This window comes from Haliaeetus albicilla, chromosome 5, assembly GCF_947461875.1.
Source record: "Haliaeetus albicilla chromosome 5, bHalAlb1.1, whole genome shotgun sequence".
Taxonomy (NCBI): domain Eukaryota; kingdom Metazoa; phylum Chordata; class Aves; order Accipitriformes; family Accipitridae; genus Haliaeetus; species Haliaeetus albicilla.
The window spans coordinates 43988170-44013866 of NC_091487.1; the positions used below are offsets into that span (position 1 = coordinate 43988170).

Consider the following 25697-nt stretch of genomic DNA (forward strand, 5'->3'; position numbering starts at 1 on the left):
AGCATGCTGAGTTCCACAGTCCCATCAGCAATGGGAATTTGAGCAGGCCTCAGCTGCAGGTAGTGAAGATGACTGCCCTAATAGGAGCTCAGTCAAGTGCCCAAGGGCTTCACTCACACAGTGAATAATGCATCACATAAGAAGGGAATTTTCCAGCCACAAGCTTCAGACTTTAGAGGGAAATCAGTTTATTTGCAAGAAACACAAACAATAAACGAACAGACGCCCTGCCCAAAGACTCCATCCCCAGTACAGTCATGACAGCTCCTTGACATCTTACCTTCCTGACGTTAGAGATCTTCCTTTGTCTGATCATATAACAATTAATACAGAAATGCATCTGGGAAGCGTTCGTCTTTGATGGTAGGTCCAGTTTTCCCTCAGGGAAACTAGAAGACGTTAAAGTCCTTTTCAAATGCATTCCCCTCTTATCTGAATTGTTTGCACTTCACCAAGCAAGCTGGTAATTCTTCTCCTTAAGAAAGAGAATTTCCGCTTCTCTGATGTTGTTCACCCCATAGAGATGCCCCTGCTCATGTCACCCTGCTACACATGGAAGTTGGAAAATCAGATATGAAACAGCATGGTGAGTTTCCAGAACCAGCAAGAGCTGAGCCAGCAATATTCACATAGAACCTCTCAGATGAGGAAAACCCTGTACTCTCCTCAGTGACAAATGAGGTATCTTATCATAGCCTTTGCATATACACACTGGAGCAAGCAAATGTCACCCTTTAGGAAGTCCTCATCCTGCTCAGGGTGACCAATAAGGAACAAGCAGTTTCATTTTCTTGCTGTAGGAAACCATCCTATCTCAACCCTTTCAGCTGCTGTTAGTGATGGATTGTGGTCTAAGTCTCCAAAATGCCAAGAACTTTCTGCAACCATCCAATATCAGATACGCACCGTTGAACAGGAAAAAAAACCCCAACCAAATAAATTGGAAAGAATTCCTTCTTTCTACCTCCTAAACTACTACCAATCGTCACTTTAAGTACAGCCTTGGCACAATGAAAGTCTGACAGGATTTAAAACAATTTATGCACTCTTTTTTTATCTGTAAGATTCATAATCTCTCATGCCATCAAAAAAAAAAAAAGGTAAAAAGAAATACCATCTGAACCATGGGCATACCAGAGTGTCTTTCTTACACCTCACCTTAGTGAGGAGTGGAGAGCAACATAACTGCTCAACAACTGCTGGAAAGAAGGGATGAATGAGACAAGTGAGTGCCTGACTTTGGCAACTGAACACAAAGTAATAGTTGTATCTTGTTACTGAAGTGTTAATTATTTAGCTTGTGCTTCAGCGGATACTTCGTTCGCGTAGTTTAAAAGCTCGTTCTTGCAGGGCAGTAAGTACAGTTCACTGGAGAACCAAAGCCTCAAATCCTGCTTGCAAAAGAAGCAGAGCTGCAAGTCTTACAGGTATTCTTACATTTGTACAACTCAAATGAAGACGGTAAGTGCGATTTTCTTCTTTATAAGAAAAGCTTTACGAACAAAGACTGTTTAGGCTCAGCTGTTTGTTTTCTCATTTGTCATTTAGTATGCTTTTAGCTGCAGTGGATGGGAAGTTCCGTGGGAAGGCTCCACTATATTGATTGCTTTACACTATGTAACGGCACGCATGCATACACATTTTAAAACAGCAAAACCCCATTTGTCTAGGGACCACTGTGAGACTCCTAGAATTCTGATACTGGGTACAATACTGAAATGGTGTGTAAAGAGATGGAGGTGCTCCATGAAGCACGCAGGTGGACATAAATGTTATCAGGCTAGAGAGTCAAGAGAAATCTTCATGCAAATAGAGATGCTGTATCATTAAAAGAGCTTGACAGGAAAAGGTTATGGAAACAGAAAGAAACATCTGTTACCATTGGCGGAAACAACTCAGAAGTTGTTTGAGAAGTGGGTGGGCAAACAAGCTTTTCTCATCTGGGCCCCTTGCTGGGAAGGGGAGTCAAGGCTGGAGTCCTCCAATCAGCTAACTGCTGGAGCTGTTATTAGAGGAAGTTTCTACAGACATTGTTTCTTGTTTTGAGATCATTTCTTTATTTCCATGTGATAGCAGCATGTGTTAAAAGCATGCCTCGTACTACCATATGATTCAAGCAGTAAAACATGGTTCCTACAGGATAGCCTTTTAGGGAAAACATTCAAGAACTAAAAATACATTCTGATCTGCATTTTATTTAACTAATGTTTTGTTTCAACCTTTTCTGCATATTTTCAGCCTTTTAGATGATTTTGTCTGTATACATAAAGAAGCCCTAACAAAAAATAATGAGTAAAGGGTTGGAGAGAGGGTTTTATGCTTTCTTCCTAATTTATGTTATTCCATACACCACGAAATCCTCTGATACTTACAGAATCAGCTATAAGAGGCATCAGCTATTGCCCTGGCACGGGAGTCAGAAACCTATTTATTGGAAAATGCTGGGGAAATAAAGACGACTTTACCTTGTCAGTGTGAAGATAAACAATAATCTGGGTTACAGTAATTTCTCCATCTGGAGGTCCGTATCAATCTACTAAAAAATCAGTATGACAATACATCTGAAATCAGCTCCCAAGCAACTGATGCTACAAGAGAAAAGTGTTTTTCAGAATTAAACTGGGGGTGGGGGGAAGTGAATGAGGCTAGGTCACACCGCTAGATGAAAAGGCAGAAGAGAGCTGAACTTTGCAGTCTCTACAGAAACATGTACTCTCTTCCTTCACCTCTGTTTGAACCCACACACAAGGGCACGTTCACAGCCCTTTTCCTTTCTAAGCTTCCAGGAACAGTAGGTGACTCTCCAAATCAAAATGCCACATCTCTCCTGCCAGAGTTTGTTTCACGAAATCCCTGTGAAGGTGAACTAGGAAGGTCTCAACGGCTAATCTGTGCTGTGTGTCGCTCGGGCTCCTCCCTCTGCCAACTCTGCCCCTTGCAATGCCTCCGCTCTTTCCCGTCACTAAGTCCCTTGCATCATTACCAAGCCCTTCATTAAATGCTGTTGGAAGACTGCTTTTTAACCTTCACGTCTGTGTTTATTCTCTGCACAAAAACAGAGCGAAATCTGTGCCTGGCAGGCATTTCCTTTCGTAAAACTCCTTCTTCTTTCCCTTTCTGACTTTTCAGAGCATGAAATGTGCCTGCTAATACTAATTGCCTCGGATGGAAAGTCTTGCAGAGACTAGACAAAGGGGGCAGCCTTCCACCAAGGAGCTGTTAGCAGGCACCAGACTCTAAGCTCTCCAGTTGCCAGAGCTCCCATCCCACTTTGCCTCATTTTTGAAGAGCACAAGGACAAATTCCCCAAGTAGCTACACCAGGAACAGGGACTTGCCTTTCCAGATTTCCCCTCTCCTGCTTAAATGGCCCTCCCAGCACAAGAGCCCATCTGAGCTCGCTATGAGACTTGACTCAGGCTGGGCAAAGTCCTCAGATATTGCTGCGGTATGTCAAAGCAAAAAAGCTAAGCATCTGACTTTTAGTGGTCATTTTCCTCTCTGCATCCTCTTACCAAACCTCTTACTCATCTCCTATCAAAGAAAAACTTTGCAAGGTCCCACTGGCATGTCCACAGCTGGCCTTCCCGCTAGCAGTGCCTTGGCCAGTAACACAGACGCTGAGAAACTGAATTGTTATGGTATTAAGACATCTTTGCCTCCAACAATCATTAAAGAAGTTAACTTTCTGGTCTAGCAGAATTTGTCTGGATTCAGAGGAATGTTTCCACTGCAGCAACAAAAAACTCCTTCACAGGGTTGCTGTCGTTGCCTAACCAGAACGTCTTTACCACCCAAGGCTAATGCTTGTGTCCTCCAGTTGTCACACCACCCACCCTGTCTACTAGGTCTACTGCAGTTCACTCGTCTAACGTAGATGCTAACGCAGTATCAGACTAATCGAGCCTTGCCAAAACTGCTGTATATAGTTTTAGATAATTCAGAGCTCCTGCAATTTCTTGAGATTTTCTTGTAGGGACTGTTTGCCAAGACACTTGCCAACTTCAGCCCATATTCCACACAGGTTATACTTTATCACCAACTCCATAGCTCATAAATTAGTGTGGCCACAGTTTCAGTTCACACCGAATAATCCCTCTCCTGAGCAGAGGCTCAAATAGTGTTGTAACAGCACTCCCATCTAACCAATATGGCTATGCCAACAGACAGATGCAGAATAGATGCAAAAATAACGAGTGAAACTGCTTTTACTCAGAAGAGCCTTTTTCACTGTGAGTGTGCGTTTTAACTACATGAAATCCTATTAATCCAAACAAATCAGCAAGCCAACTGCCTGCTACCGCCTCTGCAGCTCTTACTGCAAGAATGTGTGCTTAGCACAACTTTAAATGTGCGTGTCTTATGCCAAAACACTCATCTGCAGTGGGAAAAAAAAATACCCAGCAGTATCTTTGTAGAGCACATGCATGCCTTATCAACCACCACACTGCAATAATAAAAACTTTCACTAATCCAAGAAGCGTTATGTTCCCTAGAAGGGTTTGAATTCCTGAGATTTAACTGTGTATCAGTACAACACCAAGCTTCCACACTGGAGCCACTTTACATTGTGGAAATAGCAGTACGCAATATTAATAAAAGCTCCAAGCACAGAAACACATTCAAAGCCTTGTACTTCCCAGTGAATGGAAGACTTGAAAAAATTCTTACTATCCTTAAACACATTTCAGGACTGCTATATTACAGCACAAGCCCTGTGCATGCAAACTTGCAATGTAAATGCTGTGTCAGCTTAGTGACACAGACTGAGCTACCACCACAATACAGAGCACTAAGCTAAACATGTTCAATGGTTGATTACATTTCACAGTCATAATATCCTGTGAGCAGGATAGGTCTGTTGAGGAAATACTTGTCTGTTCTGAATCTGTGCTTGTCTAGGGAGGTTAAGATGAAGTCACACGCTCTCAGGGAAAAATACACCTCCATTAAGAAGAATGCAGGTCCTGACAACTTAAATAAACTCCATACAATAAACTAACAAAGTGTCCTAGGGCAAATGAAGAGCTGACAGGTGGCATTCATGAAATGCATTTTAAGGGTGCACTGTACTCATTAAGAGCCTCTTCTCAGGCCGGCAGGTCCTGCACAGTCATTGTGTCTGCAAAGAAAACAGGCACTGACCTTGCATAGGGAATACAAAGCTAAAAAGACATTGCTAAAGGGAACAATTTATGTTGTATCCCCAATCTGATGAGCAAAAGAGGAGAAGGCAGGACAGGAACTGGGAAGTAAGCAGCTGGGCTTGCTGTTTTCTGGGTAAAGCGGTGAACAGGGAGACAACCAAGAAAAGCAGAAAATGAGCAAGCTGGGAAAACACAAAATCTAACAATAGTTTAACTAATGGGAAGGCAGTTTAAATTTAAAGCATGATGAGATGGGAAGGAGGAAGCCCAGCCTGGAAGAATACAATGGAGAGACCATATTATTCCAACTGGAAAAGCACAAAGAAACCTACAGCAAATAAAGTACTTGGCTCTCACAATGTTTTGAATACTTTCTGATGGAGGAAGTTTTGAGGGCGGTTTGGCATGATCTAGACGACGGCAATGGAAACAAGACTCATTGCTTATCGCCACTAGCTTTAATACACAAAGCCTGTTCTAGCACCTCAGCAAATCTGCAGGGATCTCTGCATGGAGCCAATGCAGAGATTCAGGCTTAAAAGGTGACCCAGGTCCCAGAGTACGTGGAGCAGGACTGATGAAGCATGCTAGTCCACACCCTGATGGACCACTGTGTAACAACGTGAAAGTAATGGTGTGACATTCAGAACAGTGACACAGCGTTAGAGCTCCCAGAGGGCAACAGGACTCCACCAAGGAGTTCAGCCAAGCTCATAACCTTGCAGTGACTTCTGTAAATCAGTGCCACAGCTGAGTTCAACCCAGACAGGTCCACTGCAATTAGAAAAGTGACTACAAGATGAAAAGAGACTAACATTTTATCCCATTATTTTAAGGAGTATTAAAAGTCAAACTCAAAGCCACACACAGAAAAACTAAGATCTAAGCTCAAGGCAGCAGAAACACATCCTAGCTACTCAGCATGCAGGCCCTGCACTGAACAATGGATGGATACTTCAGATGGGTTTTATTTCTTTTTAGGGCCAACTTGACCTTAATCCGGCTTGAATTAGCTCATAATACTTCCAGAGGATACTTAGCAGACCTGTCCAAGAAGCTGCTATACAATATAACAACCACAGCTACTCCACACAGCATTTATAAGTAAGAGTGGAGGGAAATTCAGACAATGAAAATAGGGCAATCACGATTTACTGGTTTGCGGTAAGATTTTAGATTATACATAATAGAGATCTGGAGCAGGCCATGCTTTACTGGAGGTAGGGGTCACAAACTGAAGAGAAACTGTGGTCAGAGGCTCCAAGATCTCATCATCACAGCAGCAGAGCCAGAGGTCCAGCTCCTACCAGATCAAAGAATCAGCAGTGGTACAGCCTAGAAGATGATGAGCACTCCAGGTCAGCCTCTCAGTCCTAGGACTGGGTGTAAAATTACAGTCCCAAAAGACAATTTTATTAGGCCTCACAAGTCAGAGGACAACAGAAGTTAGGCAGTACCTCACTAAAATCACAGGAGCAGGGAGACCAACATCCAGTTACAGCTAACTTCTCTGCTTGAAAAGAAACTATGACAGGGCTTCGCCTTCAGCTTTCACCGTTTTCTGTGTCAACAGACATGCACGTATCTAGCGAACAAGGTGTCTTCTGTGGAACCTCAGCGGCCAAGCTGGGCCAGGAAAAGATAGAAGAAACACACTCCCCTCACAGCCCTTCCGTGCCTTCCACACAGAGAACCCAATCAAGACCTTAGCGACATGCTTTCTCACCTCACCTTTCTAGATCTTTGCAAATCTGCTCATTTTATGTGGCCTATAAGCTCTTTCTCTAAACTTTGTTACTGACTCTGTCAACTTAATGTCTTTCAGTGTTTACCATCAGCCCTTCTCTCTCATTCCATCTTGCTATGATTTCCAGTCTATAAGCACTGTTAGTTATTTGTCTGCCCTCAGCCCTCTTTTTCCCGTGTCTTCATTCCCTTTCACTCTGTCAAAGTAGGTTTGGATTTCCTTCATGCTTTTCAGTGTCCTCATAATGCGGGTACAGGGGTCTATACATGCGTGTTGGGTGTTTGCCTCCTTCCCTTAATCATGCTCCCCACCAGATTTTGAGCCTCACCCACCCCTGATACCAGTTTCCATTCCACCATCTACTGCGAGATAACTCTAATGAAAACTGCCACCAGACCAATTCCCTCCACTACACAACTCTTCTGCTGTGGCACCTCAGGGAAGACAGAGATCTGACTGGGTTGGTCTGTCATGAACCAAAAGACAGATCCTCAAACAACTTGTGTGTGTAGCACACCAGGAGACATCACATGGATGGGTGCATGCATGCCCACACCATGAATGCTAATACGAACAATTGTTTGAAAGAAGACAAAGTGTTTTTCCAGCTTAACTGAAACCCACGCCTGCAATCCCAGCTGCCTCATCACCACCTTTGACTCATTCCTCAAACCCTCCCCTCCTCCAACCTCCATTTCTCTCTGTGCAGAATCTCAGTTGCTTGTAAGAAAATTACAAAATGACATTACTTCCTCCATCCTTTCAACCTTCCCTTCCCCTTCTGCAATTCTTCCCATCATATACAGAAGCATGTTCCCAACCCTAGAAGGTTGGAAGCACTCCACCTGCCTCTATGATTTTATTGCCATCTTCCTATTTCATGCCAATTTCCATCCCTTGCCATTTGACAGTACACATTTGTAGGCTCTTCTGTTTCCTCTCACAATACAAATATGCATTAACTTCTTGCATCTCTAAAGTCCTCAGAGACTCAGGATCACAGTTTGGATGTCTAGGGTGAGAAGGAGAAATGCATTCAACCCCCGTGTTCTCCTCGTCTCTAGCTCTCAAACTGCACCATGTGAACTCCTGGCAGTCACGTTTGTTTTTCTGACAAGTCCAGTTTGTATCCTCTCCAGCCAACTTCCATCTCTCAGATACTACTGAAGCTGCTGCTCTACTTCTAGTGACCCCCTTCCTGGTCAAAGCTCAGGACTAGTAGTCTAATTGTCATCATTATCTCTTACTTGGCAAAGGTGGTAACATTTTTGATTCTTGGGTTACTCCTCCCTTGCCTTCTGTGAATGGATTCCACCGCTACCACTCTCACCACCCCCAAAGATGCTGAAGGAGACAAATGAACAATTATGAGCATCACTACAACTTCTTCCACACTGATGTCTGTGCTTGCTGCCAACTCTGAAGTTACCTAATGGGTCATAAGCCACACCTACGTACTCCTTCCCACCCATTGCTGCAAAAACAGGTGGGTTGAAGCAGCTCGATACAGCTGAAATTGTACACAGTTTCAGGCAGTGCTTGAAGCAAGAGAAAGAGATGTGAACCTGGTTCCCAGATCAGCAGAAGCTGGGTTACCAGGGTATCAGCAGGACTTGAGAGCCCAGAGCAATTACATTCATAGAGGCTGGCTCACAGCTCCTGCTGATTTTGAACTCTCAGAAACATGATAACTCCTGTGTGCCAGGGCTGCTGGATTACAGCCCACACCAAGCTCAGCAGGAGAGTGTGTCAACCTACTGCTCAAGAAAGCAAAATACAGCTTCCTTTAGTAGCACTGACTTACAGCTCCTGCTTAGTTTAAAACCAACTCTCTGAGCTCCTGCAGATGCTGGAGACCGTTCCCTCTTCTGCCTCACTCCAGAGGTAGTGGTATCCTAATTTTTAAAAAACAGGGGGTGCGGAAGGGGTGACATATATGAAGCACACCTCTATCCTCAGTTCCCGTTTATATTTGTTAATGTACAAAATCTCTTGCTGTCTGCATTTACTGTTGAGTTCCGAGGCAAGGAGTTAAAAAGCTGGTATGAGTTTATATAGTGCTCCCATCCTGACTAGGGCCTGTATTTGCTATTGTACAAATACTGTTTGGATCCTCTGCTTGGTTTTCATTAAGAATTTCTCTGTCTCATGCAGGACACCTACCACCTTCCACATGTTTAACACATCAAAACCACCAACAAATGCAGCTTTTATGTTTTGGGAAAAGTCCACAGCCTAAATTTATTTCCCCAGGCTCTGCCCTTGCCAAGGGCATGTTCTAAAACAGCCTCCACACAGAGAGGCAGATTTCTCAGCGTGGCTCGTGTTAAGGTAAACCACACAGGTAAGGTAAACCCATCTGGGATGAACAAATCCACAAGTCAAAAGTAATTCCAAAGAGGCAGGCAAGTTATGACTAACCTTACAATACCTTCCCGTACACCTTCCCCCCTAATCAAGGAAAGCCAGCAGGCCAGAAGCACAAAACCAACAGAGCAAGCTGAGGTAATGATACTATGTGGAGGGAAAACTATCACTGCAGAATCTAGTAGTTAGCAACAACCTTCAATTTGTATATATTAAGTGGTAACAGACTGATGCATTAATGGTCAATTATAAAAAAAAACAGGCTAGCAAGCAGAAGGATCCAATGGTACAATATCTACCTGGGAAAGGGAGCTGGAGAACAGTACACAGCATCCTTATCAGATCCCTTATACAACATACAACTATGTTGCCATAGCAAGAGCTTCTTCCATCTTTATGCCAGGGTGGCTATAAAAATGTCTATGGAGATATTCTATATTGGGTATAGCAAATCTGGCTCAGGGTTTGCTTTGTAGTGTTGGGGTTTTTTTTTCCCTCCATGTAAAACACGTAAGCAAAAATCATGACTATTCTCTTCAAAGATGACAGCCAAAAGTGGCAGGCCACTGAGAATTCCCACCCTTCTGCACGTGAGATCGCACGGGTCCCTGCCTCCCCTCTATGCTCTGGAGCGTGGGTAATTTTTTTATTATCCCCCCCCCCCCCCCCCCTTTAAAAAGGAGGCAGCAAGCTGTGGGAAAATACTTTTATGGCTAAGTGAGCTTTACCACCCACAAAGAGACAGGTCCCCAAGGGGCCCTCACCGCCCACAAAAAGATGAGCACTTCTGCAAAGCCTTACCCTTCTGATATAATGATATCTAGAAATTCATCGCTTTAACAATGCACACAAAAGGAATCAGCCTGCACCCTTCACTTTTAAGAACATCATCATCTCTCTCCAATGCCTTTCTGAATCTCAAAGCCAGCTTTAGCTTTCCAGCCACCAATACAAAGAAAGGCTTATTGGAAGAGCCTGCATCAGCAAATACAAGACTTCTCAGATTCAGTACTAGCTTCCATCATGCGGCAAGGGAACAGACTACAGCTTGCGACATGATGCAAATGGCTAGCAGGACCTCTCCTGCACTGGGACCACTGAAGACATCCCATCAAGACTCCTGTACATATACCAGGAACTGTGGGACCAGTACTATGGTCATAAACTTCCCCTTGAGCCCAGGCAACAATCTTGCTAGTTTAAACACTCCAGGTACTGGAAAAAACCCACCTGTTTCAGCAATTAGCTACCATAAGGTAAGTGGTGAACTTTATGCAGCAGGACTTCAAGAAATAAACCCCTAACACTGCCACTCAAATATCTGCTGTTTGTTTCCAGTCTAAATTGGTCTGACATCAGCTTCTGCATCTTTCTATGCCTTTTGTCTATTGAATTAAAGGGTGCTCTATTAGAAATCTTTCCCCCACATAGATATATCTAGACAAACCAAGTAACGATGACTGCCTACTACTTCTTTGATTAGCTAAGTATATTAAGCTTACGTCATTCTATAGCTGAAGTTTTCCTCAGGTGATTCTTCCCTTCAGCTACTTTGAGCCCTTCTGAAGTGCAGACACAAGAGCCACGCATGGATTTGTACACCATCTGGAATGGTGTTAATAAGACCACATAAAAAGATAACAGCAGTTTCATACTTCCTGATATTGCCTGCCTATATAAGGTCTTAGATCTATGTCATCATGACAGGAATTCATGTTCCCTTGGTTCACATGCAATTCCCCAAAGACATTTGCGGAGTCACTACTTTGCTCAAAACAAGCCTTCACAAACTGCAAATGGGATACCCATTACTTGTCCCAAGGTATCCAATCTCACTCTGGACTGTAATAATACTCACTTACTCACAAAATACCATTGCTTGGATCATCACTGGGAATGAAACTACTGCAGGAAAAGTCTGCCCTCCAAGTAAACAGATTGAGATTGCCACTGTCACACTCCACATTTTACTATCTACAGACAAAATTGGATTAACCCCAGACCCCAAACACCTGGTTCTTTGAAAGGCCAACAGCAATAGACTGGTAACACTGAACTCTAGGCTCTTAAGAGTGCTTAACAGCTGGCTTGTTTGAAATGCATCTTGCCTCTAGCCCAGTGTCATTCCACAAAACTGCCTCCTTTAACTGTCCAAAATCTTCCCTATTGTGTCAGCCTAATTCAAGGCTTTGAGCACAACGGTTCGCATTTGAACCATCTTCCAAAAATGCATATGGAAGCCTATGTATCTGGGCTGGTAAAAACAACCCTGCAATTGCACCATCTTCTCTTCTGGGAAGCATGATGGTAAAAGTGTAATTAGCACTTCAAGGCTCTGTATTTGGGACCTCTTAACCCTTTAATAGGACTTTCTCATGGGGAGGACAAAGTCATACACATTTCTCTAACAAACTTCTCTCATGGGGCAGCATAACCAAGGACAACGTACCGCAAACATCTCCACAACTCCTGAAATGCAGCCAGTCACAGACAGTGTCTGGCACACTTGAGTAAATGCAGATCTTTCCAACTACTGCTAATCTCAGTGCAGTCACATTTCCAGATACTAGCCAAAAATCCCCTGACACCTCAGACCTCATCAAGCATATCCTGTAAATTGAAGTGGTCTGCACTCACTCTGACCGGAAGAGTCACGCTCATTCTAATCTCACTTGCAAATAAAGTTGTAAATTATGCTCATAATGTACAGTCACTGATCCACTCCAACTCTTTCTATGGACAGTTATGCTACATAAGTAGGCGAATGAGGGTTCTCAGCTTTTGGTTCAGCTTACCAAAAGGAACTGAAAACTTAAGACTCTGGCAGAAAATAAGTATCCTCATGGAAAGCTAGTAACAAAGCATTTCCCAGTAACATCTGCTCTCTCAGACAAACCTTGAAAGAGCCAGAAGTCCTCTGCAGTAACAGCCATCACAAGGTTTTACAATAGGCTTAGTGGACAATGCCAATACGTGCAACCAGAAGCAGCTGTACCTACTGCTGAAATAGTGTTTAACACAGCTTCAGCTAAAACAAACTCCATTCTCACCTACACTGAAGCCAAACATTATGTCACTGCTCCTGTGCACTCCTGTAATTCAGAGAATCACTGAAGATTGAGGGTGGAAAGGACCTATGGAGATGCTCTAGTCCACCCCCCTGCTCAGAGTATGACGAATTACAGCAGGCTACTGGGGACTATCTCCAGTCAAACTTGGGTATCTCCAAAGATGGAGACTCCACAACCTCCTTAGGCAACCTGTTCCAGTATTTGGCCACTCTAACAATAAATAAAAAAAAGTTTTCTTAAGTTCAAATGGAATTTCAGTTTGCATCCATTGCCTTTTGTCCTTTCACTGGGCACCATTGAGAAGAGCCTGGCTCTCTTGTCTTCATTCCCTCAGTTACTTATACATATTGACAAGATCCACCCCTGAGCCCTCTCTTCTCCAGGCTGAACACTCCCAGCTCTCTCAGCCTCTCCCCTCAAGTCAGAGTCTCCATCTTTGTGGCCCTTCACTGCACTCTCTCCAGTATGTCCATGCCTTTCTTGCACTGGGGGCCCAGAACTGGACAAAGCACTCCAAATGTGGCTGTACCAGGGCTGAAGAGAAGGATCACCTCCCCCAATCTGCTGGCAATGCTCTTCCTAATTCAACCCAGTATACTGTTGGCCTCCTTTTCTGCAAGGGCACATTTACTGGCTCATGTTCAACTTGTTGCCCACCAGGACCCCCAGGTCCTGTTTTGCAAAGTTGCTTTCCAGCCAGTAGGTCCCCTGCCTGCACTAGTGGATGGGGTCATTCCTCCCCGGGTGCAAGACTTGGCATTTCTCTTCATCTCTTCACTGTGCATAAACTTAGTGAGATTTGTTAGCTCATTTCCCAGCCTATGAAAGTCCCTCTGAATAGCAGCACAACTTTCTGGTTCATCACCTACTCCTCCCAGTTTTGCTGAGGATGCGCTCTGACCCATCATCCAGGTGATGAATGAAGGTGTTAAACACTATGTATCGGTCCCAAGCAGATCCCTGAACAGGCCTAAATCTGCTTTCCTGAAGAGCTTTTCCCACAACGCTGTCCTGTAGATACTTCCTTATTTATCCGCATACGCTCAAGGTGGGCCCCTTTTACCTATTTTGAGGCATGAAACCAAAGGAACAAGGTATGATGAAAGATCCAGAAAACATCCAGTTGCAAGACATAAGGCTAATTCACTTACAAATAAAACTTGATTACAGTACTCGTGCATGCACTTAGCTAACATGTTAGCTTGTGAGGCACAAGAAACAGTAAATGCATCCAGGAGCTGCAAAACAGTTGCAAAAAACTCTGCTGCATCCAAACTGCTACATTATCTTCCTACATATAGGAAATCCAGATGTTAAGTTTTGTTTCTCATAATACCAAAACTCCATCTGCTGAGTCCTGTAGCCATGTTTTGAGTACGAAATGTGGAAAAGACACAGCACCAACTAGCAACAAGGAGTGTACCTACCATGAGCCTCCTTGTATCACATCTAGCACAGCTTCTGATCAAGTACCAGAGCTTCTTGCCTACTCCGTTAAATGCAGGTTGTTGACAGGTCCGCAGTCTGTCTGTATTGGTCTCAGCCAGACCCGATACACTGTCCCATCAATGCACAACACACCAAGAAGGGACACGGAGTAGGAAGGGGAAGAAATTAATAAACAGATCGCAGCACTGTGCTACATGGGAAGCATAAACGTTGAGGGGCATAACATAGGAGGAAGTCACATCAGTCTTTATTGAGTATCTGAGACTGATGTGGTCTGAGAAAGGGCTCCTGCAGCAGGCACACTCATTCGTACTATAAAACCAAGTTCCATGCTTTTGGCTAGCAGAATTAAATTTGCAACAGTGCTGCACATGAAATGACACTGGCAGTACTAGCTTCAACTTGCACAGGTGGAAACATGGAAAAAAAAATCCTATCACACAAGGCTCATTTATCTTGAGCAGAGTTAAGCATGCACTGTCTGACTGGTCTCAAAACACCCATTAATACTGGCAGTCCACAATAAGTTTAAAAAAAAAAAAAACAACAAACCCCCCCCCAACAAAAACCTCAAAAAGCCCAGAACAAAAAGCTGCAAAACCAGAGAAAGGGTACACTCCCTCCTAAGAAAACTTGATTACCTGCTGCAGACAGTGGTAGGGTTTGTGTACAGGGAGGAGGGAGGTGGAGAGCAACTCCACCTTTTCAGTGACAAATGTAGAAAATAAAGAAAGCAGCTGAGCAGCACTGATGAACAGTAAAGCTACATGCCACCTTGGCATTGCCACTCTGCCAAACAGCGTTTACTTCTGGACACAAGGCACACATGAAAGAACACCCTCCATACAAACCAAAGAGCTGTTGCACTTCCTCCTCTCGGAGTTCCTGCTTTCTTAGTTTCTTCATACCACCTTTGCTGCTTTCATTTCATCCCTTCTGCTCAGGCTCGTCTTCTAGATATCATCCTTTCTGCACTCAGCAGTCAGGACAGGATACAACCTGCCTAATTTTAGGCATCTAAGGTATCCACAGCAGAAAGGTACTCTTCCAAAGCTCCCTATATAATCAGTAATGAATAGACTGGCAGCTCCACAGAAGATTTAGAGCACCTAAGTGCAGCTCACTTCAGGTGACGAATCAGAGCAGAAGCTTCTTTTTCTCTGTTAACTATACAGGAAGCTTAGCCTCCCAAGTCAGATGCCCCCAAAATTACAGTGTAAATACCCCCCATAGTGCATCTAGCTGTGGATTCTTATTTCCAGTTGACTCACATCCCTCCCAATTAACACATTCCCAGACTTAGCAGATTGAGATGAACTACAGCTTGAGCTGCAAAAGGATACAGGAAAGACAAGAACAAAAAGGACTGAGCAAGAGCAGGCTTTAAAGTGCTAATAGCACTGTTTGGACTCTTCAGTTCACCTTTACTGTGCAATATTTAAGAGACTTTTGGACGGTCTCCAGCTCTCAGGTGTGAAGAGGCAGCTCCTTCCATATAAAGACATTGATACACAAAATATTATTAAGAATTTATTTTAGAAGTTAAACTGGTTTTGGAGTCACTCAAGCCTTAAGAGTACTCTAGTCTCTGGAATCAAATAGGGGACAGAATCTTACAAGGGTTCTGATGCAAGTTCATTTCCTCTGCCCTTCAATCTCCAGCGCTTTGCACTCTTAATGGCCCAACCAAAGAATTCAAACTGGATCTGTTCACAGCTGACAACAGAGAAATGTCTGTGCCCACAGAGCACCTTTGCTGCTAAATGGAAGAAGCAAGTGAACAGAGGCATAGAGCAAGCGGGGCATTACAAGCAGACAGCCAAATTAACATTCTTCCATTCCAGCACACAAAGTACCCTGTCGCTTTCTAGCTGTCTATGCTTTTTGTATGCAACAGTGTACAGCAGGAGCGGACATCAAAATGAGGATGAGTAACTGCATAGATTCTCACTGCAGAATTTGATATTTTGGATGGGAGGGAAAGGCTAACTGGAAACAACACAACGAACCTTTTCTATCACATAAGTGTGTATGTTAATGGTTTTCTCTCAATACTACCTACCATCCACTTTCAGGAGACATCTAGCTAGACAGGAGAACTAAACTCCCTTTTAGCTCAGAGGAGCATTTATCTGCATCAAAACCAATGCCACCAGCTTGGGAACTTTTCTGGGGTCTTTGCACAGGACTAGTATTTCAGAAGAGATGGCCTGTGGGTCATTCAAATGCTAATGACATCAACTACCTATCAGCCTTCATTGTGCCAAGGTACAATGATACAGGATGACGCAGATTACAGTACAAGAAAAGGGGTAGCTGGGCTGCCAATTAAAGCACAGAGAAGGAAAAAACAAACTCACTGGTGTCTTGCAATACAGTGAAAAATGACTGATGTACTATAAAGATAGACCTGCTAGGGAGAACGTAGCGTCTGTGGATCAGCTATCGGATCACTGTGTAGCCACAAGAAGTTACGTACTACCAGTCGGTTTCTAGGCTTTGTTTTTTAAGCATTAACTGATTTCTACCTCTAGGATAGGGATTTCATTTGAAGAATGTTTGCTAAGAAGTTCACCTTCTGACCACATGATGTGGTATAACCCTGTAGCCACAGCTATAGAATCTATGAAGTAGAATTCTAAGATAAATACTAAGATAAAGTTAAGTCACAGTGTATAATTTCATTCTGCCTTTGTCCAATCCATCCACGACATCAAACTATCAGGAGATTTTATTTACGAGATACTCCACTATGATCGAACAGCAACATTTCTGCATGAAAGGCTGCACTTTCACAGAAATTATAAACAGTTCTCAAATCTGTGATGAAGGTACAGATATCTACAGCTCTCGAGTTGCAGAAGAACCTGAGGCATATTTTAAGCCTCTTATGTCATTTAGTGTCCACTGACGTAGATCACAGAAAGACCACAGAGAATGAGGTTACTCGAAGGTTCACATCTTTCCATATTAAGCAGTACCCAACAGACTTATAACAGAAACACACTGCATAGAAAGCCACACGGCTATGTTCACCGATTTTATTACTCTACAGATCTGTCCATTGTGAAAGGCAGGATTAGATCAGGACACTAATCAAAATTCATGTAGTTGCCTTAGATGAAAAGGCAGAAGCAAGCTAATAGCAAAAAGCCAGTGATGGACAGCTGAAGGTACAGACACAAATCAACATTCAAGTCTCAGGCAACTGTACAGAAAGCCTTGCCAGAGAATACATACCTACTAATAGTGAGAAAAACAAGGGTACATCAGAGACAACTAGGATGTGTTTTCCCATCAACTTTTGCTGGCCTTCTGAAGCTCCCAAGTCATCTTAGTCCTACTCTGTACAGTTGTGCATCACTGCAAGCACATTTGAAGGATGGGGCCATCTCAGAATTCACAGCTCACTGACACTGTATGCGACAGAACAGGATTAGGTCAAGAAGACTTGAGCCATGGAAGGCAATCACACCTGCAATGCCAGAGGAACTGGAGAACCTGCCTGCAATATGGTTTCCAAGGCAACCAAAGCAGCCTCTTATCATGATCACTTTCATCATTAGAGCAGAAGTGAAAGGTTACTGGGCTAATTCTAGTTGCAGCAGCAACCAATACTCTATCCAATTGTATGTATCACAGGCTCATCGACATCCATTTTAACTGGTTTTAGGTTAGAGCCATTCACTTGTATTTGAACATTAGCCCTAAACACAGCTAGAGTGATCAACAGATTGGGAACATGCACCAGGAGGCACCTTAGCTAGTGGGTCTGGTTTGAAAATTTGACTGATGAGAGGTCATGGCCCTAATTCTTATTAAGAGAACTATCACATGCTCAAATAAATCTTCCTGTCACAGGAGGACGACAACATTTATCCACCATCTCAGCTAATTTTCATTCTGATGCAACGTCAAATCCTCTAACAATTGTGCGTTAGCAGTTTCTGGCTGAAGTACAGAAATTCACTTGAAGACACATGACCTAGAATTCTCCCAGGGAGCCAAGCTTTGAGGAATGGGATAACTTATGTGATTTTGGGAAAACAGCAGCTGAACGTTACATTCTGAAGTCCTATATCCCAATGAAAGGCAGGCTATCAATTGATTCTTACCTTCCCCTATAGCCTCAGCCCTACCCCAGTGTAACAAGGCCACAGACAGCTTTGGCAACCCCAGCAGAGATAGCCAAAGCTGCACCATTATTACTCTTGTAGCAGGTGATACTCTGAATAGACATGGGCTATGGAAAAATCTGTAATATCAAGCTCTTTCTTTGAATAAATGTAAGTGTTCAGTCTCTGGTCTGAATCTACTACCCTGAAACAGCAATGAAATTGCTCAAAAACTGTAGATGTAGACTGTTGTATCACTCGACCCTTAAGCCAGGCTGAGTCTGGATCTCCCCGTGAGGTGGAGGAATCAAGAGCAACTGTGTTGGATTGCATTTAAACAGATAAAGTCTGGTGGCAAAGCCAGAACAGACAAACATGATCTGTGTTCACGCAAAGAAAAATATTTTGTTTGTTGAGATGCACATAACTGAATAGATACCTATTCAAGCAAAGTGAGGTGAGACAGAAACAATTCACAAAGCTAGGTAACTCTATCATAAACCAGTAAACTTTCATCTGCAGGTCTTCTGCTGAGTAACAGAAACGTCAACAAACTGGCATCTGTGTCAATTTTTAAAGCCTCCTGCAAAGTTCCTTGGCAAACACTGATTTTCTTCTTCCTCCGAGCTTCCACTGAACTGAAACTAAAGTCGTCTTTGTTCCACTATACCATTAGCATGTCTGACCATCCTGAAGTAGTCAATTACTATAAAGCCTAAAGGAAAAGTTCACATAGGTGAACAAGAGGTCATAAGCACTTCAGTGCAATGAAGTGCATCTTTTTTTTTAAATATTAAAATGTACATCTGTCTACTACCAGATGCCAAAAAATATCCATGACTTGGCCCTCAAATTACTTAGCAGTGTCCTGCTCACAGTGTGATTTAGGACAAAGAGAGTTTATAAAAACAAACAAACAAACCAAAACCAACAACCAAACCAACCAACTACCAACAAAAAAAACCAACCCCCCCCAAACAACTGAAAAAAAACCACAACCAAAACCAACAGTGGGCAGAAATACTCAGCTTAAAGAAAAACAAAAAAGCAGGAGGAGGTGGTAAACACAATACTGGGCAGTGTGTTCCTTAGATCCCGAGCCAAGCATGTTAACACTGATTAAGTTTTCAGCAGTACTAACTCCCATTACAAAAGATGTAACCTCATCCCATGAAACCGCTCTTTGGTATCTCCTGGGAAGCACAGGAAAAAAAAAAAAAGAAAAAATAAAGGAAGGAAAAAAAAAAAAAAAAGAAAAACCCCACTCTGTTGGTATGAAAATGCCAGAGAACCCAAGAGACTAGAAGAAATGGCCCCAAGAGGCAGTATTCCACTTGTATTGCCACATGCAATCAGCCAGTCCTATTGAATGAGAAGCCAAAACGTATTTACCACTTTCATCATCACTTAAGCAAACAACCACTTCAACTAGCTTTCACTGTATGGATATTTCCGTGGAGACCACAACCCCATCACTACGGCAGTTCCCAAGGAAAGAGGAGTCCAGAGGGTAGCTTACAGCCCACACTACCAAGAGCCTTAGAAGAGCTGCCAAATGAACTCTCAGCTTTTTTGATGAGTCTTGAAATAAAAGGGGGATGTGGAAGACTGAAAAACATGCTAGTGTTATACCAGTATTTTAAAAGGTTGAAATAGGATGAGACATGTCAGTCTTGTCAGCCTGACATTGATTCCAGACAAAATAATGAAAAAGCTGATATAAGACTCAGTTAATACAGGATTAGAGGAGGACAGTGTAATTACTGCCAATCAACATAGACTTTACAGGAAAATATAACTTGTCAAACTACCAACACTTTTTGGTGTGATTACAAGTTTGAATGCTAAAGGTAACAGTGTTGATGTAATATATTTTCACATGGTGTTTTACTTCGTGCCAGAAAGCACAGTGATGCAGCGTATCGTATCAGCTGATAGGTCTAAACTGCACCAGTAGATAAGGAGGCAGGCAGGAAGGTGCTACTGGGACTAGTTGTTGTTCCAGTGCTACATGCAAATTAGGCTGCTGGCATGGAGATATCTCTGTCTGTCATGTTGACTAGTATCGCTTCGTTCTCCCCCTGAACTCCCACCTACTCTACCCATCTGTTGCCACCTTTCCTATACTTTGCCTGGAAGTGCCTTGGCGCAGGGATGGCCACCAGTCCCTGACTAGTACAAAGGACTCTCTAATCCTGACCTAAGCCCCGCGTGGCACGCCAGCCATTCTGCCAAACCTACTGTGTTGCTCTACTAGCCCATCTGCTTATATAACCTATAATTTTTAGTGGTTCATTAAACCAGACTGCTTTAAGAATTTATTCACAAGGCATGGAGCTTCCCTAGCTTCCCTAGCATGGAGCTATTGTCTATAACAGTTGCATGAGAACGATACTTAAACAACCGAAAGATGTTCACACAAAGCAGAGAGCTGAAAGTAAACATGGACAGAACCTAACAGCAAGAGCTTTGACATCAAGAAATTTAGTCAGCACACCAAAGTAATTCACACACCCATAAGATCTCTGTCTGCCGCTTTGATTTCCTCTCCGCATACAGCAGTAAGTGGGGCAGGTGACAGGAGACGTGTAAGTGGGTGTATTTTCCCAAACAACAGCTGTCACTCATACTTGACCACAGAAGTCTATTGTCAGTTTTTAGAAAGCAGTCAGGTTAGAAATACAAGGGGGTTTTGGCATCTTTTCTCAAATGCTGTAGAGGTTACATAAGAAATACATTTAGCATTTATGCATTTAAACATAATTCAGAAATGACAGTCTGGATACATGGTAGGATGAAGCAATTTAATGCACTCAAGCTTAGATTAGCCTGTGTTAATAGGAAGATAGATGATTGATTTTCCCTCAGCCAAGGCTGGCAACCTCACCCATAACTACCAGCCCAGGGTTAAAGTACTTTTGAGCTTGAGTTGAGGTTTTTCACTATGATAGTGAAAAAGAACTACCACGAGCTTTGGCAAAGACTAACTAGAAAGGAAAGCACAGTATCAGCGCTGGAACTTTCAATGGCTCTGAAATATAATACTGAAAATGACAACGCTACTGACCAACATAATGAACACAACAAATTCTCTTATTATTCCACATCTGCAACCTCATTTTCTAGTTCTCATCTATTGTGCCTCCACCTAATATTTACAACTTCAACTCTCCTGGTTTCTGCAAAACATTAACATGTTTTTGAGCACAAATGTAAAAAACATTTTGAAAGCTGAAAGAGTAGGTACAGACTAAAATAAACAGAATATTAAAACAACGTATCACAAGCAGCTGCTGCATTAGGAGAATTAATTTTATATTTAAGTCAATAAAAGCCTTTCCTGCGGAGTCCCAGCCATTCCAGCATAAGGTTCCAGGACACTGCAGGAGCCCACAAACCTTGCCTTAAGTAGGCTCAGCACAGTGCCATACATAAAAGATTGATCTTGTTTTTTGAAAGTCCCATGATTACAATTTCTGCCTTCTTTTGTTAATCTTGATGTATATACAACAAACAGCAAATATGTGCATTTGGGGGCTCAAATTCCCTAAACCGTGCAAGGACAAAGCGCCAGGCTGTTTCCCAGCCACTAAGGAACAGGCAAACTGCGAGAAGGGCTAGAGGAGGGTTGAAGGCAGGTGTCTCCAGCAAAGCGGGGCCACACAGGAGTTCTGCAGTGTTGCTTGGCAGCAAGTAATTATCTGCCAGTGTGCCGTTTCCACGTGCCAACAGCCAAAGCCCACACAGGCAGCAAGTACGGGAAAGTACATGCATCAGCTAAAGCTACAGGCTAGCTCCACTCTTCCCTAAAGAAAAAAAGCAGAGGTGCTTCGGAGGCTAGCCTTTGGCTGAGCTCTTACTATTATTGCAACAGCAAGCTCTATGAATCACGCACTCAAACAAAAATGTCCAGGGAGACAAAAGTCTGGGAGATGCCAGAAATCTGTTATCAAAGACAAGACCACTGCCATACTAAATCAGCCATGCAAAAACCAACAACAGTTCCACTCCAAAACAGTTGGGAAAACTCCAATGAAGACTTTTAAGAACAGGTTAGATAAATCCTATCCAAAAGGGTTTAGGCATTGTTGATCATGCCTTAGGATAAGGAAAAGGATCACACAGCCTCTTGAGAAACCTTTTGGCACTCCTTTCAGTGGCAGTCCTGTGATTACCTACAGGAAGGGAGAGAACTGCATCCCAACCTACCTGTCCACACATCACCTCTCGTCCCCCCAGGCTCCAGGATGACTCTCTTGCACTGGGGTAAATTACAGAGCAACACAGACCCAGCCAAAGACGACCCACCCTCAAGATCTGTGTCATCTATAACCATTTCATTCATGAACTGCCAGAGTGCCATACTCCTCCTCTTTCCCCCACCTCCCTCCCCACCTCCGCCTGCCCTTTAAGGTTCCCAAATGCCTGTGTGCTGCATGTGGTGGCAGCTGAGTTTTTTAATATGCACTTATTAAGATCCTAATTGAATCCCGCATTGCCTTGTGTGGGTCTTGCCAGCCGGAACATGAACAAGGCACCCTGTAATTCAATTAGAAGGACCTGCAGCAAGCTGATCATTAGTCTGTCAGGTTGTTAAGAAAAAGACATCTAGGAATAGGGGAGGAAGTTAAACAAAGGGAGAATTGTTAACAGCACCCCTCCCCACTTCAGGCAGAGACTCCCATACACATACTTCAAGTGTGGAATCTGCAATGCCCAAACACTTGAATGACAGCCCACCGCATCACTCCAACAGTCCTTTCTCTTGTTTCAGGCAACTTAAAGAGAACCTCAAAAGTTGGAATTAAGACTTTTCCTCATCAATCCTCCCCTGCTCAGATTCATGAGAAAAATACCACTAACATACATGACTCCTGCAAACAAGGAAATCTCATTACCTGCCAAAACCCTGTTGACAGAGGAATGGGTGGCCAAGCCAGGCTGTCCCCGTTCATGGAAAATCCCAGCATAAGGCAAGTATTCTGGCAGCAAGAAGCGTCTGCAATAAAAAGAGAGTAACCTTACATGGAGAAAGACATCCCAGTATACTACAGCCCTGGACAGCGACTGCAATTACTTTGAGAAAACATGACTATATTCCAGCAGACTACAGTAGAGGGAAGACTGGGCTCCTCTGCTTAGCCAACCACTTCACTGCTTCAAACAATAGATAAGTTACAGATTAGAGCCTCCTCTGATCAATGTGGCTGTGAAGAACAGCATTAAGCAAATCCTTTACCTCCCACAATAGCTTCCTAATCTCAAACTCACACGTTGTGCTGAGAATCTCCAATCAGATTCTTTTCTCCTCCTATTCTGCCTTCACACCGTAGCCCCAAACTGCATGTAAAAAGCACTAAAACCATGCTGTCCTTCAAATGTCACAGGATAAGCTGATCAGACTAACATGACATTTCAGGGGTCCCAGAAATTGCAAACCAAGAATACAACAGCCCTGTGCAAGAAAAGGAAATCATCTGAAAGCACCAGAGAGCTGTACTGCAACTGGTACCTCTTACGTGTATGAGCCTTACCTCGGGACAAAGCGCCCCAGTGATGGTGCAGACATGCGGGCATTCCGGGGAGCTCGGTGCCTGGATCGGTCTCCATTGTCCCTTCAGCAAAAGAAAAAAAAATTATTGTACATTAAAAATACTGTGTAATAAAGTATTCTCCAAGAAAAGAAAAAAATACAACGTCACCTAGTCATCCTGAGTATGCCACTGAGATTTAATGGTTCTCTTGAGTATGTCACATGCTTCTAATGTTCCAAAGTCATACAACTTACTGTACCAAAGACTCCTCACAGTTTTACCTATGGGTAGCCTAATGTCCACTTTTTTTCATTGTTTGACAATGTCTCAAGAGTATCAACAATACCACAGAGAGTCAAGGAATCAATGTCAGCACTGAAGCAAGTTAACAAGAAACCTTAGAATTTGGACTGGGAGAGCAAAAGCAAGCACACTACAGTCCTGATGACAACTTTCTGTTAATCAAAGAGGTCTTAAATTTCACTTTTTCATGCCCAGAAGTGCAGGCAAAAGAGCATAATCTGCAGACTATTCTTTTGCACTCCTTCCCTCAAGGTCCGGTTTAAATGTCATCACAGTTTAAGATAACCTCACCTTTCACAAGCTTTTCCAGTGAAGCTGAAAATGTTGGGTGGTATCAGACAAAACTGTACCTCCTCAAAAACATCTCACTGTTTCACAATAAATGTCTGGGCCTTGGAGAATGAGGAAGAAGGGTCTAGAGTCTATTGTCCTACAGCAGACAAAGGAAAGTCTTCCTCCCCAGGAGGGCAGTGCAACACTGAACAGGTTACCCAGAGGGGCTGCAGAGCTGCCATCCTTGGAAGTCTCAAGACAGGAGCTAGACAAAGCCATGGCTGACCCAGTCTGATTTTGGCAATAACAACCCTACAACAAGTAGAAGGCCAAACTGGAGGACCTCCAGAGTCTGCAGCAAACAAAATTCCTGATATTGCATTCATAGGTCACAGAGGACCTGTAATTATACAGCACTAAAACTGCAAGGAAAATAATGAGACTCCATTAGTGACTCTGGAGTTCTGAAACACTTCCACAGTGCTTTATTCTCTGTTCAGAAATTTACTCTCTGCATGACCTTGCACGAGTAGCAAGTCTGTTCTCCCTGGATTCCAGATCCCCATCTGTAATTGCAGCCCTACTTGTCGCCTACCCAGGCGGTTGTGGGGAGAATATTACTTGCAGAGCCTTGGAATCACTAAAAAACTAAATATTCCTTATGCAACACACTAGCAGCACATTCCTAACCCACTCCAGCAAGCTGTGCATTTTATAATTTTTTTTTTGTTTTGCTTTTTTAAAGTCAGTGAGCAAGAAACGTGGGCTGAGAATAAAGTCCATTACGTGGCTGTTTCCCACACACTTGAGGAACCAGGAGCACAAAAGCAGAGGTTGTTCTGCAAAACTTGTTAGCATTTCAAGCTATTTCACCAAAATCAAATCTAAATCCAAGCTCAAAGTTTCCATTTCTCCTCCCACTGCAGACACAGCCAAAACTGCACCTCGCCCTGAGGTTTCTGTGTAGCCAGCAGGGTTCCTGAAATCAGCAATGTAAAAGCTGCTGCTGCTGTTCTTTTATCAGAGGCCTCCAGCCTATTAAGAGGCGGATCAATAACAGAAAGAATTCTGCGAACTCGAGTGCTGACATACCAACTTTTCCTGCTAAAGAGAATAGGCCAAAGGGAAAAAGAAGTGTCACGTTCTAGATCTTGCCACACACACTAAGAGCTAGTGAAAGTCAGACAAGAAATACACTTTTTACAAGTCTCTAGCTGATATGCAGACCTGGGAGAAAAGCAGCAAAACGGTTTTCAGGGTTTGCATTTGCTTTGGACATTTACTAGAGGATGCTTCTGAAAGGGACAAATATCAGCAAGAGGAATAGCAGAGGAACTGCAGAACTCTCCAGTTGAAGAGAATCTCTACATCAGGTTTCAAAAGGAATGAGGAATTAGCTCCAACAAAGAAAAGAAAGGTGCAAAGTATCCTAAGGTCCAAATCAAGAGACCTAAAGCAACTAATTGTTCAAGTTTTCTAAAATGCCACTAGCCAATGCTCTTAGTATCCACAAAAACATTTTAGGACACAAATTTTCTAATCAACGAGACTTTCTGATGCAAGAACTCCATCCTGTACTGTCTCATTCACTGTGCATACAACCCTCCCCCTATACAAAAAGCCTAAAAGGGAAAAAATACAGACTAGACTTTTCTTCGGTTTTCACCATGACAGACACAGCCTCTACTGATT

At 43.1% G+C, this 25697-nt stretch overlaps 1 protein-coding gene across 3 annotated transcripts in view; it reads right to left on the minus strand.

The window, feature by feature from the left end:
- The window catches only part of AMBRA1 (autophagy and beclin 1 regulator 1), a 135866-nt gene that overhangs the window by 58610 nt on the left and 51559 nt on the right, over positions 1-25697 (minus strand). For 2 of the 3 annotated variants that reach the window (XM_069784509.1, XM_069784507.1), the window contains 2 exons: positions 23430-23513; positions 22794-22894 (listed from right to left, as the gene is read on the minus strand). In XM_069784509.1, coding sequence (XP_069640610.1) covers positions 22794-22894; positions 23430-23513 — 185 coding nt within the window. The remainder of the gene's footprint in view (positions 1-22793; positions 22895-23429; positions 23514-25697) is intronic. The other variant, XM_069784508.1, reaches the window with a different exon arrangement.